The sequence below is a fragment of the Bos taurus genome, chromosome 19, assembly GCF_002263795.3.
Source record: "Bos taurus isolate L1 Dominette 01449 registration number 42190680 breed Hereford chromosome 19, ARS-UCD2.0, whole genome shotgun sequence".
In the NCBI taxonomy this organism is placed as follows: domain Eukaryota; kingdom Metazoa; phylum Chordata; class Mammalia; order Artiodactyla; family Bovidae; genus Bos; species Bos taurus.
The window spans coordinates 19,407,152-19,426,262 of record NC_037346.1 but is presented as its reverse complement, the minus strand read 5'-3'; the positions used below and the strand labels follow the sequence as shown (position 1 = coordinate 19,426,262).

At 51.5% G+C, this 19,111-nt stretch overlaps 1 protein-coding gene across 4 annotated transcripts in view; it reads left to right on the top strand.

Annotated features, from left to right (window-relative positions):
• The window catches only part of NOS2 (nitric oxide synthase 2), a 42,778-nt gene that overhangs the window by 5,094 nt on the left and 18,573 nt on the right, over positions 1–19,111 (top strand). For 2 of the 4 annotated variants that reach the window (XM_024979645.2, NM_001076799.1), the window contains 9 exon segments: positions 5,984–6,068; positions 6,860–6,982; positions 8,483–8,631; positions 12,184–12,346; positions 13,309–13,400; positions 14,342–14,483; positions 14,576–14,715; positions 16,446–16,620; positions 16,714–16,815. In XM_024979645.2, coding sequence (XP_024835413.1) covers positions 5,984–6,068; positions 6,860–6,982; positions 8,483–8,631; positions 12,184–12,346; positions 13,309–13,400; positions 14,342–14,483; positions 14,576–14,715; positions 16,446–16,620; positions 16,714–16,815 — 1,171 coding nt within the window. 4 annotated transcript variants of the gene reach the window in all.

The window sequence follows — 19,111 nt, the reverse complement described above, 5'->3', positions numbered from 1 at the left end:
CTGTTCATCAATTAAGTAAATAATATATTGATATATATTAAGTAAACAATATATTGCATAGCATGTCTGTGTCCGACTCTTTGTGACTCTGTGGACTGTAGCCCACCAGATTCCTCTGTCCATGGAATTTTCCTGGCAAGAATACTGGAGTGGGTTGTCATTTTCTTCTCCAGGGGATCTTCCTGACCCAGGGATCCAGCCCACATCTGTTGCTTCTCCTGCATTGGCAGGCAGATTCTTTACCACTAGCGCCACCTGGGAAGCCCATTCATACACAGCAGCTAAACAGAACAGATACTGTTTAGAAAGTCCTTATTACTGTGTTGTCTTCTCTGATGGCTCAGACAGTAAATAATCTGCCCACAATGAGGGAGCGCTGGGTTCAATCCCTGGGTCAGGAAGAGCCCCTGGAGAAGGGAATGGCAACCCACTCCAGTATTCTTGCTTGGAGAATCCCACAGATTCCCACAGTTGGACAGAGGAACTTTGTGGGCTACAGTCCATGGGCTCACAAAGAGTTGGACATGACTGAGTGATTAACACTATTACTGTGACAATAATGAGGTAGGAGTTATTATTAGCCTTATATTACAAGGTTGAGTGACTTCCTTGGACAACATCTGGAAAGGGGAAGAGCTGAGGTTTGAACCAAGTCTAAACTCCTAACTTGGACACTATACGGACTCTCCCCGATGGCCTGGTGGGTGCTGGGCTGAGAAAGGCACAGAGGAAAGAGACCCAGTTCCCACTGCTGGGGAGAGGGTGGGGGAAAGGATGTCTTTCTCACTGGTTTGGGGAAGAATACACACAAACCGGAACGTTAAAGAGCATTATAAATTAGGGTGAGGTGGACAGAGAGGTAGACAGGGGGTTACAGGAGAACTGGGGGATGCTGGGATCCATTCTGGGAATACCGTAGGGGGCCTGGCCTGGCTGGAGTGTGTGTGGGGGTGGGGTAGGGGATGGGAATGGGGAGAGGGCTTTAGAGAGGAGGCAGGCCCAGCTGGACTTCACCTAACGGTGGGGTGGGGGTGGGGAGAATGTTACTGGAAGAGGAAGCTGCAGCACAAAGGGGATTTTATCCTGAAAGCAGTGGGAGCCAATTAACGTGTTTTGATTTGGAAAAGTAATTTTAAAATCCATTCAGGTGTAATAAGACCCAGGACTTTGTATGTGAGTAATGGTTCTATATTTTATGAAAACAAATGATTAGGAAGTGAACATGGGGCGTTCGTGGGCCTGTGTTTTAGAGACAAAGGCAAATGTTGAGAACATCTAGGTGAAGTTGAATGGGATCTGGGACAAAATCAAGGTGGGTTGCAGTAGGCTCAGAATAAATATGTATCCTCTTTCCACGTTAATTTGGGTTTTGGATTAAACACACTGGAGGACGCATAGGAAGGCTCCTCATACTCTGGGGTTGGAGGCTGCTGCCCTGCCTCTGTCTGGACCCTAGGAATTATCCGGCTCCCGGTATAAGGAGCTACACACAGAGGGAGCAAGGTCCGTGGCCCCGTTGCGCCTTCCAGGTAATGAGGACCAGGAGCTTGAAAGGGACCTGAGGAAGCCCCTGGCCAGCCACGCTGACTCCCACTAAAGCTCCCCCCCCCCCCCCCCCCCGCCCCCCAGGTCTGCACTTCTTTAAGGCTTCTTTCCTGGAATCGAAATGAACATGCAGGAAAGAAATAGTACTTCCTGGGCCAGCCCCGGAAGGTGGGAGAACTTCACCTGTGGCCTGGGGCTCCTGTGAGGCCTTGGGCAAGCTCCTTCACTTTTCATGGCCCTGAGCTTCCTATCAAGTGAGGATAACAATACAGAATTGCCTTCTTGAGTGGAGTTAGTAAGGGGAAGATGAAATAACGGACAGGAAAGTTTGCTTTGTAAACTATGACGCACCGTACAATGAGTTATTATTATGGTCATTAATGTTCCTTCATGGGGAATAACAAACCCAAGGCCGGAGTCTCAGCCCAGAGACAGGCCAGTGGCATCCGTAAGGCACACCTTCCCGCTGACGCCCGCTGGAGCAGAGGCGCAGGGCGAGGGGCGCCCGGCCCGGACCAGGCAGCCGCCGGCCGAGCGGACACTCTGGCCCGGATCCAGGCTCGGGATGAAACCGAGTCTCTCGCTCCGCCCCGGGGCGGGGGCTGCGGGATCCGGCGGCGATAAAGGGGCCAGCGCGGCGGGGCGCGGGGCGCCCTCCGAGCTGCGCCCACCGTCGGGCCATGCGCGAGGGGCTGGGCGCCGCGTGCGAGGCCGCCCGGCCCCGGCTCTGCCGGCTCCTCCGCAGGATCCTCCGGCCGCAGCCCGCCTGCCGCCTCCGCCGAGCCAGGTACTGCGCGGGCCCGGGTCCACCCTGGGAGGGAGGCTAACTCCGGTGCGCACTGAGCCTCTCTGAGCCTCGGCTTTCCGGGGAAAACAGGAGGGTTGGGATATTCGCTCTGTAGGATTCTGATGGGGATTTACTTAAAAATTTTTCCTGGTATAGAACGCATCAGATCAGTCGCTCAGTCATGTCCGACTCTTTGCGACCCCATGAATCGCGCAGCACGCCAGGCCTCCCTGTCCATCACCAACTCCCGGAGTTCACTGAGACTCACGTCCATCGAGTCAGTGATGCCATCCGGGGTTGCAACTCAGTAGCCACCAAAGACCCAGAGAAACCCCACATGCACACCTGAGAGGTGTCTGCAGGCTGTGTGGGTGTTTCAGCACTTGGGAGCTTTCTAGATTTCAACACTGGGGCTGCAACACCCGTTAGGATAGATAGGGTTAGAGAGCAAGGAGGTTCTTGTTTTACAAGTAAGATCCATTTCCCAGAACGCCTCCTGGCCCCCCTCCTGGCCCCCCACCGCCCGTATATAGAGAAGGGGACCTGTGTCGAAGTTGGGACCACAAGGGAATCAGCTCCGGAAGGAGCCACCGACTGCAGCTCTGACCTCAGCGCCCTGTCGCTCGAGCACCTGTGGACATTGCTGGGTCTGAACAAGAGCTGCACTTCAGCTTTCCTTTTGATGCCAGATCCTTAGGGTCCTCTGTTCCCGTGAAGGATCAAGCGGGACCCAGCACAGCTGTGGATTTAGCCAAATTGCAGTGTCTGGGTGGGCACCGCAATAATTTGGCAATAAGTATCCAGAACCAAAGAGTCAGACACAGCCTAGCGACTGAGAACGCCTGCGTTCCAGAACCTTGATATGTTCACCCTCTGGGTGAACCCTTATCTTCCAGCAACTAACCCAAAGAAATCCACTTACTAGGGGAGAAAGGAGACTGTGCATAGCTTCGTATATTCATGCTTCAGGTTAAAAAGAAGTTTCCCAATTACGGAAGGAATTCAGAGTCACTGAAGAAAGTTGGAAAAACAGACGCGGATAAAGAAAAATTCAAATCATCTGTGATCTTATCAGTGCTAATCACTGTTACTAGCATTCTCCCCCACCACCCCCAGGTGTTTTTCTATGCCTTTGTATACATACACACTCACACGCACACAGAGCCAGCATCAGGTCACATATAGTGTTTGAGGCATTATATATAATAGTGAAGAAATCGGATGCTTCCTAAAATCCAGCCATAGACGCTGGGGTCAGACTCACTATAGTCCATTGGTAGAGAGCATTTTTAGGTAACTTTTTAATGTGTGTGTGAGTGTGTGTTAGTTGCTCAGTCATGTCCGACTCTTTGCAACCCCACGGACTGTAGCCCGCCAGGCTCCTCTGTCCATGGGATTCTCTAGGCAAGAATACTAGAGTGGATAGCTGTGCCCTTCTCCAGAGGATCTTCCCAACCCAGAAATTGAACCTGGGTGTCCTGCATTGCTGGTGGATTCTTTACCATCTGAGTCACCAGGGAAATCCCAACATTTTAAATTGGGGGCAATACTTTTGCTAAGTGAACAAGGACATTGTTTCTCAATCTAAAAGTTACTATAGACCAGTAAGTGTTGCAGATTCTCCAGTTCTGTCAGTTCAGTTCAGCCACTCAGTTGTGTCTGACTCTTCACCACCCCATGGACTGCAGCACGCCAGACTTCCCTGTCCATCACCAACTCCCAGAGCTTGCTCAAACTCATGTTCGTTGAGTCAGTGATGACATCCAACCAGGCAGAAGTAAAGGAGAGGAAACAAGAATAAAATGGTGGAATGGGGTGGGGGGTGATGGTAAAAGCTTGAGAAGAGCTGTAAGGCATTGCCTCCCTGAGGACCCCAGCCTCAAAACATCTTCCCGTGTAAGCAGCCCCATGATGACAACTCAGTCATGGCTTACCTGTTCTGAGTGTCCAGATTACCCTGGATTGGCTTTTTTTCTGGTGGGGCACACCAGACCAGACCAGTGGGGTGACGATAGCCAGTCACAGGGAGGGCGTGGTATAGGCCCACTGAATCACTTGAATCAGAATGAAGATGCTTTCTGATACATACTCATTTTCTCTTAAAGGGACACTGTCTCTTTATAGTTATAAATCATTCAATGCAACCATATAATATATGTAGTTAATTACATAATGCTAATGTAAACGGTTGTCCCTGGTGGCTCAGAGGGTAAAGAATCTGCCTGCAATGTGGGAGACCTGGATTTGATCCCTGGGTCAGGAAGATCTCCTGGAGGAGGGCATGGCAGCCCACTCTAGTATTCTTGCCTGGAGAATCCCCACGGACAGAGGAGCCTGGAGGGCTACAGTCCATGGGATTGCAAAGAGTCCAACGCAACTGAGTGACTGAGCACAGCACAGCACGATGTAAATGGTCATTACTTTTTCTAATAACAAAGCAGCACACGCTCATTTGTCATTTTCCGACATCACAAACGTGTATAAGGTGGGAAATGAGCGAACTTTGTAGTCCTCGCTAATCACCTTTCCCCTGGGATGTGTGCGCACCCTAGAAAATACTGTAGAGAACGCAGGACACAATAAGCTTTCTTCCTGAGATGCCCCAGGAGGAGGCATGTGTGGGGTGTGACTATTAGAGGGGTGCTCACACTGTCTGTTCTCTGTAGTATATGTAGGGAGAGCAATCCTAAAATCCCAAACCGGAACCAATGGTTTCTGAGTGATTTCAGACTATTAGGGCTTTTTCTTCTTCAAACGATAGGCTAAATTCTTCTTCTTTTTAAACATATTTATTTGGCTTCACTGGGTCTTAGTTGTGACATGTGGGATCCAGTTCCCTGACCAGGGGATTGAACCCCAGGGCCCCTGCATTGGAAGCTCAGAGTCCCAGCCACTGGACCACCAGGGAAGTCCCAAGTTAAATTCTTTTAAATCTGTTGTTTCCAAGCAAATATAACCAATATATTTTGAAAGTATCCTTATCTTCCAGAAATACTCAGATATTTACGGATGGCATGATGTCTCAGACTTGCTTTAAAATGAGAGCGAGGGCTGGGAGAGTAATGTGGAAACAGAATTGGCAGTGGGTTGATAATTGTTTAATTGGGCTGAATCTGGGTGACAGGCTTACAGGGGTTTATTACACTCTTCTCTCTAATTGTGTCTGTTTAACATGTTCCATAATAAAATTTTAGAATAAATAAACCAGGATGAACCAAGTGCTATAAAGAAAAAAAGCTTAAGTCCCAAAGAGGGAGTGGGTGGGGTGGCGGGCAGTACTGCTGACCCGGGAGGGCAGGGTGGAAGGAGCTGTCCTCTGCCAGCTCCACTCTGTATCACGTTTGTACCTGCCTTCTGAGGGAGTCATCTTCACAGAGCTTCTGTGGGTCACCCTTTGGCCTGTTAGCTTTGGCTCAGCTCCCCTCTGGACTCTTTGGCTTTGTTGGGGGGGCAGGTGAGGGGAGAAGAGGAAGCAGGGTGGTGATGGTGCAGAGGCTGCCTCCTCCACCACGTTGGCTGGAAACCATGACGTCCACTCTCACCCTCTAGACCTCACTCCCCGCTTCGTCAAATGAGGGCTGGCTGAGGCGACCCTGAGTTCCCTCTCTGCCCTCGGACGCTCCATCTCATGAGAGCTGTTTCCTCTTGCAGTCCAGTGACACAGGATGACCCCAAACGTCACAGCCCGGGCAAGCACGGGAATGAGTCTCCCCAGCCCCTCACGGGGACAGTAAAGGTCAGTGAGTCACTTGGGTGTGGGAAGCCCCTTCCTCCCTTGCCCAGACAGATGTGGTGGGCAGCCTGGTGGATGCTGGGGTCTGGGCAGTGAGTAGAGACCCAGGGACACAGGTGGGGGTGAGGAAGAGCTTTGGGAGAGAGGGGGTGAACCATGGTGATCAGGAGTGGTAGACCCTGACCCCACCAGGGGGGTGGGCATCTGGGTGACATGCCTGTGTGGGCAGGCAGACCTGGGAGGGAGCAGACCACTCGTGGAGTCAGAGTGAGACCCTCAGAAGTGATCCCAGACTTGGCAGCTGAGCCTCCAGCCCCAGCCCCAGCCTCTGGTCCAACGGTTCCGTCCTCCCTGCATGGTTTGGCCCTTAGTGTTCCACAGAGGTGGGCAGAGGACTGGTTTGCATATTCTTCAGTGCCTCCCGGAAGGCCGTGATCCCTTCTTCCTTGTCCCGTTTCTATTCTTAGGATTAGCGGCTGTGATGGTAATCTGTGCCGTGTAGACCCCTTAATCCCTCCTGTTGCAATTCCCCTGAGAGAGCATTTGGCAGACTCTTGGATGAGGACAGGAGCCTGGCCAATGGCCCAGGCACCTGGAGCTCCCAGCAGACTCTGGCCCAGGTGGCCTGGCTACCGGAAAGGGAGGAGGGCCGTGGGCTGACACCTCGACCCGTGTGCCGCCCGCAGCTCCCCGCCCACCCGAGGCCCAAGCAGGGCCTCAGGGCTGGGAGAGACCCCTGTGGTCCTGGGGTCGGAGGCACTTAGAAACCCCTGATTTTTTTCCCTCCCTCTTAGACGTCTCCAGAATCCCTGAGCAAGCTGGACGCGCCCCCGTCAGCCTGTCCACGGCATGTGAGGATCAAAAACTGGGGCAGCGGAGTGACTTTCCAAGACACGCTTCACCAGAAGGCCAAAGGGGTGAGCAGTCTGAGGAACTACTTTTCTTTTTTTTGGGGGGGGGTTCCTTGGGTCTTAATTGAGGTATGTGAGACCTTTGTTATGTCATGCAGTCTCCAGCGTGGGCTCAGTAGTTGTGGCATGCAGGCTTAGTTGCCCTGTGATGTGGGATCTTAGCTCCCTGAACAGAGATTGAACCCGCATCCCCTGTATTGCAAGGCAGATTCTTAACCACTAGACCACCAGGGAAGTCCCTCGAGAACCACTTTGTCCCAAACTGGCAAAGCCATCAAGGCCGTTAATGAATCAAACAGATGTCCCCCTCAGCAAACCAGACAGCCATCTGCTTGGTCAAAGGTTACTGGGAACAGAGACTCTTGTTTCTCGTGAAACAGTAGGACTATATGATGCTAACTCTCTGTTAGTTCCACACCACCCTCCCACCCACCGTCCCTCCCCCTACCCCAGGGATGATGGATAATCCAGAAGGTGAGATAAAGAATTATAGGAACACATGAATTCTTTCTCAGAGAGACAGATTTCATCATTATATCAGGGAGAATCTTCTAACAGAATTGCCCAAAGCTGGACTGAACGACATCATAAGGTAGTGAGCTCCCTGTCATGAAAAGGATTCAAGTGCTATTGGATAGGGAGATTGGAGAGGGGTTCCAAGCATCCAGTGAGTAGTTGGACTAAGTGCCCTTTAAGGCTTCTTAACTTCTAGGTTTCTTATTCTAAGTTTATATGCATTCTGTGATTGTAAAGTAGGAAAGGATTGAAAATTTCAAGGCCATGAAAGCAGAATCATTTCCCACGCCTTCCAGGAATGACCACTGTTCACCTATGGGTGTGCTTTCTTTCAGTATTTTTTCTGTGCCATTCCCTACTTCGGGATTTGTACCTTCTCAGTTCATTTTGGCTGAATAGCAATAGTTTGTCCCCAGGAGTCGTATCAGCTTCTTTAAATGAGAAGATAGTCGAGATGTTCCCAGCATTCGAACTGTTGACTTTGCTCTAGGTCTGGGGCTGGCTGGGGACTTCCCTGGTGGCTCAGTTGTAAAGAATCCGCCTGCCAATGCAAGAGACCCAGGAGCCTCGGGTTCGATCCCAGGCTCAGAAGACCCCCCTGGAGAAGGAGACGGCAACCCACTCCAGTATTCTTGCCTGGAAAATCCCATGGACAGAGGATCCTGGAGGGTTCCAGTCTTTGGGGCTGCAAAAGACTCACAACTGAGCGACTAAAGAACAACGACTAGGGCTGGCGGGGGGTGGGGTGGGGGGCGGCCCAGCCCACAGTCCGTGGTGTTCAGCCAGTCAGAGGAGAGGAGATATGGATGGGGGAAAAGCCTGGTCGACCCCAAGGAGAAGGTGCCACAGAGGTAGAGAGGGGTGGTGGGGAGCTGGAACAGTCAGAGTGGAAGGAGGTGGCCAGGAGAGCTGGCCCTGGAAGAGGATGGCCATCAGTGCCTGTGCTGAGGAACCAAGCGATCAGCCTCACCACCTCTTCTTTCTTTCCAGGATCTCTCTTGCAAGTCCAAGTCTTGCCTGGCATCCATCATGAACCCCAAAAGTTTGACCATAGGACCCCGGGACAAGCCAACCCCCCCAGACGAGCTTCTACCTCAAGCTATCGAATTTGTCAACCAGTATTACGGCTCCTTCAAAGAGTAAGGCTCGCTTCCTTCAGCATCACTCCCTCTGCCTCCCCTGAGCTCTCTAGTCTCCTGCCATCTCCCTCTGACCCCAAACCTCTTTCCTTCCCAGATTTGCAGTGAATCCAAGGCTAAGACACAGCTTTTCAGGGAAAAGACCTTGGATAGGTTCTCAAAACCATAAGAGAAAGGAGCATGGCCGTAGTGGTTGAAAATGTGGGTTGGGTGTCTAAACGTTTGAGTTTGGATTCTGCTCAACCAGTAGCTGGTTCTGTATTTTTGGGAAATCTATTTCCCAAATAGATCCTCTCTGCATCTCCACTTCCTCATAAGTCCAAAGCAGGGTCATGATAAAACTGTTCCTAAGATTGTTTCAAGGATTAAATACGTTTGAAACAGCATCCTGGTGCAAAGCAATGAGTCGATATGCAAAACCTTTTATTATGAGATGTTTGAGATAGAAGGGACCTCGGAGACTACCGAGCCAAGCCCTCCACCTCCAGGTGTGAGCCAGGAAGGCCAGTAGCAGCTAGAGTTCAGTCCCAGCTGAAATTCAGGCTGCTTGACTTGGAGAGAGCTCTTTGCACTGTTTTCTGTGGGGATCTGTATCTCTGAGTTGCATAAAATATATGGCTCTTAATTTAAGTCCATTAATATCTAGAAAGGCCGAGGGAATGAATTTGCTGTTTTATGGGCTGGGACGGGAGTGTGGTTTTTACGATGCAGCCCCACAAGGCACTTTACTGTAGGAAGTGAGCCACAGAAATACCCTGGGATCCAGTGTGGCAGAAAGATTGGCTCCTGGTGATGCCACACCCTCTTGGCTCTGACCTGCATTGTGTGAGCTGGAAGGGACCTTGAGTCTATGAAAGAGGTCCTTATCTTCTGGGGCCAGTGATCCTCCAGCCTGGTTGCCCAGTAGTTGCTGTTAAGGACCTTGTAAAATACTGGTGCCAGGGTCCCCTGGGCAAGGGCATCAGCTTCTCAGGAAGTGGGGAGGGGGCGGACATCCTTGTTCTCTACAAGCTCCGGAGGCAATTCTAAGTAGACTGAGAACTCCGTCAGGGGTTTGCTACTGCCTGTGTTGTGTAAATAGAACCTCTGCAGACAGGCTCTGTCACTGGGAGGTCCAAGGTCCTTAGGTTTTCCGCTCGGTTGTTGACTAAGAAGACTTTCAGGGTCCAGGAATTTTCTTTTAAGATTTATTTATTTTATTTTTGGCTGTGCTGGATCTTTGTTGCTGCACATGGGCTTTTTCTAGTTGAGGTGAATGGGGGCTACTCTTCATTGGGGTGCATGGGCTTCTCACTTTCGTGGCGCACAGGCTCTAGGCGCTCAGACTTCAGCAGTTGTGGTGTGTGGGCTTAGTTGCCCTGCAGCACGTGGGGTCTTTCCAGACCAGGGCGGGAACCCGTGTCCCCCACGTTGGCAGGTGGATTCTGAACCACTAGACCACCAGGGAAGCCCCCAGGAATTTTCTCAATGGGCTTCACTGGGCCACTGTTTTGATGTCCTAGGTATGTTCTGGACTCTGCCTTGTACGTAAGGCTCACCACAGCTCTATGGGACTGGTGCTGTTATTATCCTACCTGCTATACAGGCAAGAAAGCCAGAGCCCATGGAGAAGTAACTTGTTCAAAGTCACACATTCGGAAGTCCCAGAGCTGGAATTCGAACTCAGGCATTTTAAGCCAGAGCCCTTGCTTTAAAACTCAATGATCTAGCATCCAGCTCTTTGATTTTGAAGGCTCTGACTTCATGCTGGACCTAAGGGGTTCCTGCTGGTGTTTGGAAGGCAGTTGGGGGGTTGTTAGCTGGGGAAGCTACAGGGCTGCTGATGATAGCTATTCAAATCCATTTGCTTTTCACAGAGGGAAGAAGTTTTCACAGTCACAAGTCCGTGCCTTGGTTTCCCCCAAGAGGTCCTGGGGGTGTGAGTGACAGATGGCAGCCCATTCCCACACCTGGGCCAGTTCAGTCTTTCGTAGGTGAAGGATTATATAGTCAGAAATGATAACTTTCTGAATGTTCTTTCCAAAGCCAGTTTACAGATGCCAAAAGCCACTCCCTTTTTTTCAGAACTAATAGGTGTCATAGCATTTTAGTGCCTCAGAAATGTGACTGTTTGAAAACAAAGGTATAATGTAAACCTCTAAAGGAATTGAGTGAAAACGTAATCTTTTCTTAAAAAGTCACATATTAACACTGCCAAGCGTGTTGGCAGCATCGATGTTCTGGTAGTTGCTGCTGTTTTCATGCTTGGATGCAGAATGAAAAACATTGCTAGAAGCTTTGTTTGCAGGTTGTGGGGGGAGGGCTGCCGTTGGTGGGGCAGCCTCAACCTCGCCCAGCAGGTCCTTATGCGAGGAGTGTCCTTGAAGATAAATAGCGCCGAGTGTTTTGTCTTTGAGCTTTCTTCTTTAATCAAGGAAGAGTTGTCGAGACACTCTTCGTCCACTGAAAGGCCATTTTGTCCTGAGCTGTCCACTCTCCTTAATCAAGAGTTCATTCCTTAAATAGTTTTGTTTGTGGCACTTTCAGACGTCTTTGATGCTGATTGGAAATCTCAAGGCTGCTCTGTGTGCATGTGACTCAAAACCTTCCTGGCTGTGGGATGTTTTTACAAGCCTGGGAGGGGAGGGCAGAAGCCAGCTTGGAAATCTCACACGGGAGAGCTGGCCAAGTGGCACCGGGTTTGAGAAAGCTTGCTGTGGGGACCCTGCGATGCTGGATGACACTGTGGCGGACACCTCCTTGAACCACCCTGGGGCCCTGACGGCTGAGTCCTGAGAGCTGATTCCTGTCCGGACCTGACCAGGAAAATGTGGGCAGGCCCTCCACATCTCTGGGCTTGTGATCCACCCCCTAGGGTGGAAGGTAGAAGGTTAAGAGCCTGGGCTTGGCATCAGGGCAACCCGAGTCTGAATCTTGGGCTTGCTTTTTGTCACACTTCTGTTTCCAGGCCAGTACTTAACCTTTCAGATACATCAACTATAACAAGGACACAAAAACGCCTCTGTCACAGACTCAATGGGACCCTGACTATGGGTGGCGTTGCCCAGTACTTGGCTCATTAGTGACTGTTCAGTGCAGAGGAGCTGCTGGGGAGGAGCTGACTCATCTCTTAACCAAGAGAAGGTGGATTGGTGCTCCCCTGGCCAAGAAGCAGGATGTGCCTGCAGCCTGATGGATGCTGGTCTGGGTCTTGCAAGACTGTTGAAAAGCATTGCACTCCTTGCTGAGATGAGTATGACTAGAGAAAAGGTGCCTGGGATCAGGACCAGCTATGTAACTTGCAAGACTCAGTGTGAAAATAAAAAGGTGGCTTCCTGTTCATGAATGATTAAGAATTCAAGACAATCAGAGCAGGGCATTAAGCCCAGCGGGGCCCTGCTGAGCTCGGTGCCCTGGACACATGCCCATGAAGCTGCCCTGGAGGGGACGGTTTCTCTGAGCGACATCTTGCCCTCCTGGTGTCCTCGTTCAGTTCCTGCTTCTGTGGATTGAATCAGTCTCCATTTAAAGCCATCTCATTGTTGATCTTCCTGATGTCTTCCTGTCCCGCAGGGCAAAAATAGAGGAACATCTGGCCAGGGTGGAAGCAGTAACAAAGGAGATAGAAACAACAGGAACCTACCAGCTGACGGGAGATGAGCTCATCTTCGCCACCAAGCAGGCCTGGCGCAACGCCCCCCGCTGCATCGGAAGGATCCAGTGGTCGAACCTGCAGGTCGATGCCCTTAGACGGAGGAGGGGGGAACGGGAGAGGAAGCTGGGGGGTGGGCAGGCGGGCCCTGAGCTGGCTGCAGGGTCTCTCTCCATCCCTGCACTTGAGATGGGGGCTCACAGACACCCCCCCAACCCCCCAGAGTCTAGACTCCAACCTCTGCACCAGGATTTCTAGCCCATCTTTCTCCCTTGTGTTAAATCTGAGACTAAATGCCAGCATGAAACCAAATGGCCTTGCTATTGTTATTGCTGTGGACCCAGTTCTTCACCTTGATTGAATTCTTGTCTTTTAGAAAACATTTTCTTCATCCTAGCCTCCTAGGTCATCTTTACATTTATTGCTGGGTAATTGTGGGCTTCCTGGGTGGCTCAGTGCTAAAGAATCCGCCTGCCAATGCAGGAGACGCAGGTTCGATCCCTGGGTAGGGAAGATCCCTTGGAGGAGGAAATGGTAACCCACTCCAGTATTCTTGCCTGGGAAATCCCATGGACAGAGGATCCCGGCAGGCTACAATCCATGGGGTCACAAAAGAGTCAGATGCAACTTAGCGACTAAACAACAACAACAGTAGTGAAAATACTTGGACAGAAAAACAGATGAGAAATGCCAACAGAACAGGCTCTGGCTGTAAAGAAATGTGCTGGAGGCCATGTGTGAAATGTTTAAAGCAACTAGGCTGTGGAAATCATGGTGCTTGAGAATCCGGTTTTCTTGAGGGTTAGGTTTAGATAGGGTCTTCCAAGTGGGCAGGGGGGCCTGGGCTCTCCTAGGAAAACAGAAGAAGGAAGAAGGTGGCGGGGGTGGGGGTGGGGGGAGGCAGGTGCATGCCTCTGCAGGATGTTCAGGTGGTAGGGGGTTTGGGCCGCTCCTTCAGTCCCTCCCCACTCAGCTTCTGATCAGCCCTGCCGAGGCCTCTGTCCTCCTGGTCCTTGACGGGCGTGGTCTGGGTGGGCTGTGCGCAGGTCTTTGACGCCCGGAGCTGTTCCACGGCCCAGGAAATGTTCGAACACATCTGCAGACACGTGCGTTATGCCACCAACAACGGCAACATCAGGTGCGTGTGCCCGTCCTGAGGCTACGGCTGGGGCCCCGCACAGCCCCCCGAGGCTTAGCCAAGAGATGCAGGCGGGTTTAAGCTCCTAGAGAGGCCAGAGAGGAAGAAAGTAGAAAGACCTTGGCTTCTTCAGGGAGTCGTCACAGTGAGCCCGCCTCCGTGAGCCTAGTGCCTCATCAGTGGCCCATTTCCTTGGTTTCTTTCTGACTTGAAACCATTTGGAGGAGACAGGGGGGATCTTTAAGAGGTAACTTCAGTCTTCGAGGTTAGGGTCCCCACTTTGTAGAGGGGATGAGAAGTTGGTTTTGCAGCTGATGGGTCCAGTGTGGTGTTTCCCTTGGAGGTGGGGGACTCACTGCTCATCATACCCACCCCAAACCGTCTCCCTTACCATCTCCCTCCCCCAACCAAGGAGATCAAGGCCAACTCATTTGGTCATTCATTTATTTTTCTGTTCGGCAAACACTCAGTGTCTGCCTGATGGGGACCTGACACAGGGCTAGGCTTGGGGGTGGGAAGTGAGCAGGACCCTAAGCCGAGGCTCCAGCCGGCTGTGAACCTACACCTTGCACTAGACAAGCACCCAGCTAACTTGATGCCAAAAAGAGAAATACGGTCCATCTGCAGAAAGGGCTGGGACAGCCTGAAGGGTGGGAAGGGCTCCCTGGAGGGGTGGTGGTGGTCCCTGCGCTGGTCTGGAGGAAAGGGTAGGAGCAGGGGGGAGAAGGAAGGAGCAGCTATGTCAGGAAGTGGACAGGCTACACAGAGGCTGGCGAGAGCTTGGCGCGTCTCAGGGCTGCAGGGGTTTGGTTCAGTTAGCTTGGCTGCAGAGCGCTGGGGAGTGGGAAGATGGCAGGGGAGGGGGATCTGTTAGCTGGGTGGTGGCTGGAAGCCCCCACCGAAGCCGGGTGGCAAACAGTACCATCCTCATCTTCGGAAAGGTCGGCCATCACTGTGTTCCCCCAGCGGAGCGATGGGAAGCATGACTTCCGGGTCTGGAACGCCCAGCTCATCCGCTATGCCGGCTACCAGATGCCAGATGGCAGCATCAGAGGGGACCCCGCCAACGTGGAGTTCACACAGGTACCAGACCCAGCTTTGGCGGGTGAGAGCGGAGCCCAGAGGTGGCCCAGGGACCTGGGTCTCCAGGCTCACTGGGCCTGTCTTGCCCCCAGCTGTGCATCGACCTGGGCTGGAAGCCCAAGTACGGCCGCTTCGACGTGTTGCCTCTAGTCCTGCAGGCTGACGGCCGTGACCCAGAGCTCTTCGAAATCCCCCCTGACCTTGTTCTCGAGGTGCCCATGGAACATCCCAGGTGAGCAGGCTGTGGGTGCTGGGAGTGTGAGTTCACATGCATGCCCCCTCCTTTCCAAAGAGAGATCGCAGTCCTCAGGACCCTCCCTGCTCCTCCCCCAAAGCCCAGCCAGCAGCAGCTTGATGCCCAGCAGGGCTGGCTTTCCCAGTCCACCACATCACCCTTGTACAGCAGCTTTGTCAGGCCTCAGACTTATGAGAAGATGCTGAAGGGGACAGGAAAGCAATGGCTTGGGTAGACTGGGCCCTGGGAGCTTGGGAAGCGGTGACCCTGGGAAGGGAAGCCTTGAAAGGCCCTGAGATTCTCACACTGGACAGCCCAGGCCTCTTTGACCTTCCTGCCAACTCTCTTAGCCATTCATCTCCTGACTGTGGTGACGGGATAAGGTGACAGTATTTCAAGAGCTCATCGGATTCAGCCGCTGCTCCGGGGCTGAATTACAAAAATACCCCCATACATTGACACTATGTAGCAGGCTTTAGGCTGGGCTATTATTTTTATCCTCTGGATATACTGAACTTAGTCCTAGCTCAGGGCCTTTGCACTTGCTGTTCCCTCTGCCTGACAGGCCCTTTCTTCAGAATTTTGCAGAGTTCATTTCTTGTTAACGAGGTATTTCCATTACCTGTTCTGAGAAGCCTCTTCTGAATACCCAGTCTAGAGTAGGAACCCTTACTCTTCATCTAACATATCACTTTGTGCTTTTTTAAAAAAAATACATTGATTTATTTGCACGCGTCAGGTGTTCGTTGGGGTATACAGACTCTGTGTGCGTGCTAAGTCACTTCAGTCATGTCTGACTTTTTGTGACCCTATGGATGGGAGCCTGCCAGTCCATCGGATTCTCCAGGCAGGAATCCTGGAGTGGATTGCCATTTCCTTCTTCAGGGGTCTTCCCAAGCCAAGGACCGAACCCGCATCTCTTATGTCTCATGCATTGGCAGACAGGTTCTTTACATTAGCGTCACTTGGGAAGCACAGCGGACCCTCTCTGGTTGTGGCCCTTGGGCTTAGCAGCTCCTCAGCACGTGAGATCATAGTTATCTTGTTTCCCCAACCAGGGATCCAACCTGAGTCCCTACATTGCAAGACAGATTCTTAACCAGTGGACCACAAGGGCAGTCCCATCACCTTGTCTTTATTTTCTTATTTATTTATTTGTTTACCTATTTATAGTCTGTAAGGTCTTTGAGAATCAGAGATCTTGTCTTTCTTGTTCAGCAATATATCCCCAACACCTAGCAAGATGTCTGGCTCATAGTAGGTACTCGATTATAAATATTTCTGGAGTGAATGAATATACAAGTAAAGGATACTATTATCTTCACAGTAATCCCATGATTTATCTCTACTTTGCTGGTGGGGATGCTGAGGCTCAGAGAGGCTGAATAATATCTGAAGGTCACACAGCTGGTAATCAGTCAGGCAGAACTTGATCCTAGGCTTTCTGACACTGGGATCCTTAATTGGTATGTTCTGTTGAGTCCTCAGCATTTAGCCCAGAGCCTGCCACTTACTTGATGCTTAATATGTTTGCTTGAATAATCTCATGAATGGATGCGTAATTAGCCACATGTTATGTCCAATTCACCTCTCCAGGTGGGATGAACTTAGAGATCAGCACTTGAAAAGGAGTTTTCTTGGTTGACTCTTTTTCTGAAGCTTTTATTAGGGCGTGGGTGTGGGCCGAAGTGAAGGCTCCATTGCCACCGGCCCTGCCTCCCTACCAGGTACGAATGGTTCCGGGAGCTGGAGCTCAAGTGGTACGCCCTGCCAGCCGTGGCCAACATGCTGCTTGAGGTGGGCGGCCTCGAGTTCCCAGGGTGCCCCTTCAACGGGTGGTACATGGGCACAGAAGTTGGAGTCCGGGACTTCTGCGACGCCCAGCGATACAACATCCTGGAGGTAATGAGGACCGTCCAGCTGGGCCGGCTGGAGGTGTGGGCCTGCGGGTGGGGCCCCAGGGACTGACTCACCCCCATTCCTCTGCCTCTACAGGAAGTGGGCAGAAGGATGGGCCTGGAAACGCACAAGGTGGCCTCACTCTGGAAGGACCGGGCTGTCGTTGAGATCAACGTCGCTGTGCTCCACAGTTTCCAGGCACGTCTGCTGTCTGTGGGTTTGAAGGCGCTCTGGTTAGAAGGTTATCTGGTGCAGACGCTCACGTCATTCTTGATTTTCCCCTTACAGCTTTGCTCATTTATTTGTGCATCTAAGTGTTGACCTTTATGTCAGGTGCTGGGGACACAGAGACAAGCCTCTCAGGTCTTCTAGTGTAAACTTGAATGCTTCTAGCAACAGGCAACTCCTTACCTTTCAAGACTGGTCAGTCCTGGCGTTTGAGCACTGAATCCTGTCCTCTCCCAATTTTCAAGGACTTTTATTCCTGAAAATCCTCCCCCTCTCATGGCAGCTGTCTCCTTATCCACTGGATCATTTCCAGTGATGACCAATAAGGTGTAATGATTCCCATCTCAAAGAGATAAACAACTAGCCAGCCAAATACTCCCCCTAAGCAGCAACTACCTTGTTTTTCTACTTCCATTTACAGCAAAACCAGTGATGTGCTAAGTTGCTTCAGTCGTGTCCGACTCCTTGTGACCCATGGACTGTAGCCCTCCAGGCTTCTCTGTCCATGGGATTTCCCAGGCAAGAATACTAGAGTGGGTTGCCATGCCCTCCTCCAGGGGATCTTCCCAACCCAGGGATGGAACCCAGGTCTCCCGCATTGCAGTTGGATTCTTTACCATCTGAGCCACCAGGGAAGCCCCCAAACCACTGAAAGACCTCATAATACAGTCTCACCTCCCACCTCCTCCAGTCAGGCTTTTATCCTCCACAGCTCTGCCAGTCACACTGGAATTCTGGCTTTTATTCAAACTCACCAGGATGGTCCCCCCCCCCCGCCCCCGAGGGCCTTTGCACTTGCTTTTCCCTCTGCCTAGAACTCTTGCCACAAATCATCCTGTGACCAGCTCCTTCCCTTCAGCCAGGTCTCAATTATCACCTCTTCAGAGCAGCCCTCTCTGACACCATAAAAATGGCACGCTCACCCCACCTTCATCCTCTTATTCCTTTAACCCTTTCTTTTCCTTCACAATCCTTATGAGATCCTGACATAGTCCATCTCTTCCTTTCTGTTTTTCTTTATGTGTTCATTTTCGGCTGCACTGGGTCTCCGTTGCTGTGCACGGGCTTTCCCTAGTTGCTGCGAGCGGAGGCTGCTCTCGAGTTGTGGCGCGTGAGTTTCTCATCGCAGTGGCTTCTCTTACTGTGGAGCGTGGCTCTTGAGCACGTGGGCTTCAGTACTTGCAGCCCAGGGGCTCAGTAGTTGTGGTGTGTGGGCTTAGTTGCCCTGTGGCATGAGGGATCTTCCCGGATCAAGGATCGAACCCATGTCTCCTGCATTGGCAGGTGGATTCTTAACGACTGGACCACCAGAGAAGTCCATCTTCTTCTTTCTTTCTTTGCCCCATTAGAACGTAGGCTCTGTGGGGCACGGACCTTTTCTCTCTTGTTCACTGCTCTACCCCTGGAGCCTAGAAGAGTGTCTGGCACGTGGAGATGCTAAAAATGTATTCATTGGATGAAAGAACTAGAGCCCACGTCCACACGAGCAGTGGTTACTCTTGCTTCCCTATCTGGGCAGCAGCATCCACCACACACAGCAGGCTTGTTTCTGTGTGGGACTGAGCCCTCTGGCCCATCTGCTGCTCTCTCTCATATAAACACTCCCCTTGTGGGAAGGAGCCATGGGACGTGTGAAGCTATTATTGATTTAGAAGCTGGGATCATCTCCACAAAGCTGGCAGATGTCCTGGAAGCCCGGCCACTGGGCTGAGAGTCATTCATTCATTTAGCAAAGTTTTATTGTACATTTTTCATGTGTCAGGCACCAGGCCAGGGCAAGAATATGAGCAGTGAACAAAACAGACAGAAACCCTGACCTTGTGGAAAGTAGTGGGAGCTGACTTTAAACACCCAGTAAATACATATGATCATGCAGTGTTCCCTAGGGCTGGTCACCCTATAGAAAGGTCAAGCTCGTGCCTGATTGTGGGGAGTAGGGGGCATGGGGAATCTCTGAGATAAGACAGAAAGAGCATCCTGAGGCTGGCCCAGCTTGGGAAGGCCCCAAGGCTGTGGACCACACATCCTGACCCTGGGATCAGCTCTGACATTGGCAGGATGTGGGTACGTCCCAGAAAATCTGCTGACCCTCAGCAGTCTCCTGACCACTGCTGACCACATCCCTCCACTGCTTGAGAGTCTCCAGGCAGGACTTCCCCGTGACCCTCCTTTGGGGTCAACTTCAAAAGACTTGGGCTCATTTCCTCATCTGTAAAACAGAGATAATAATGGTACCTCCCTCACTAGGTTACAGTAAGAATGAAAT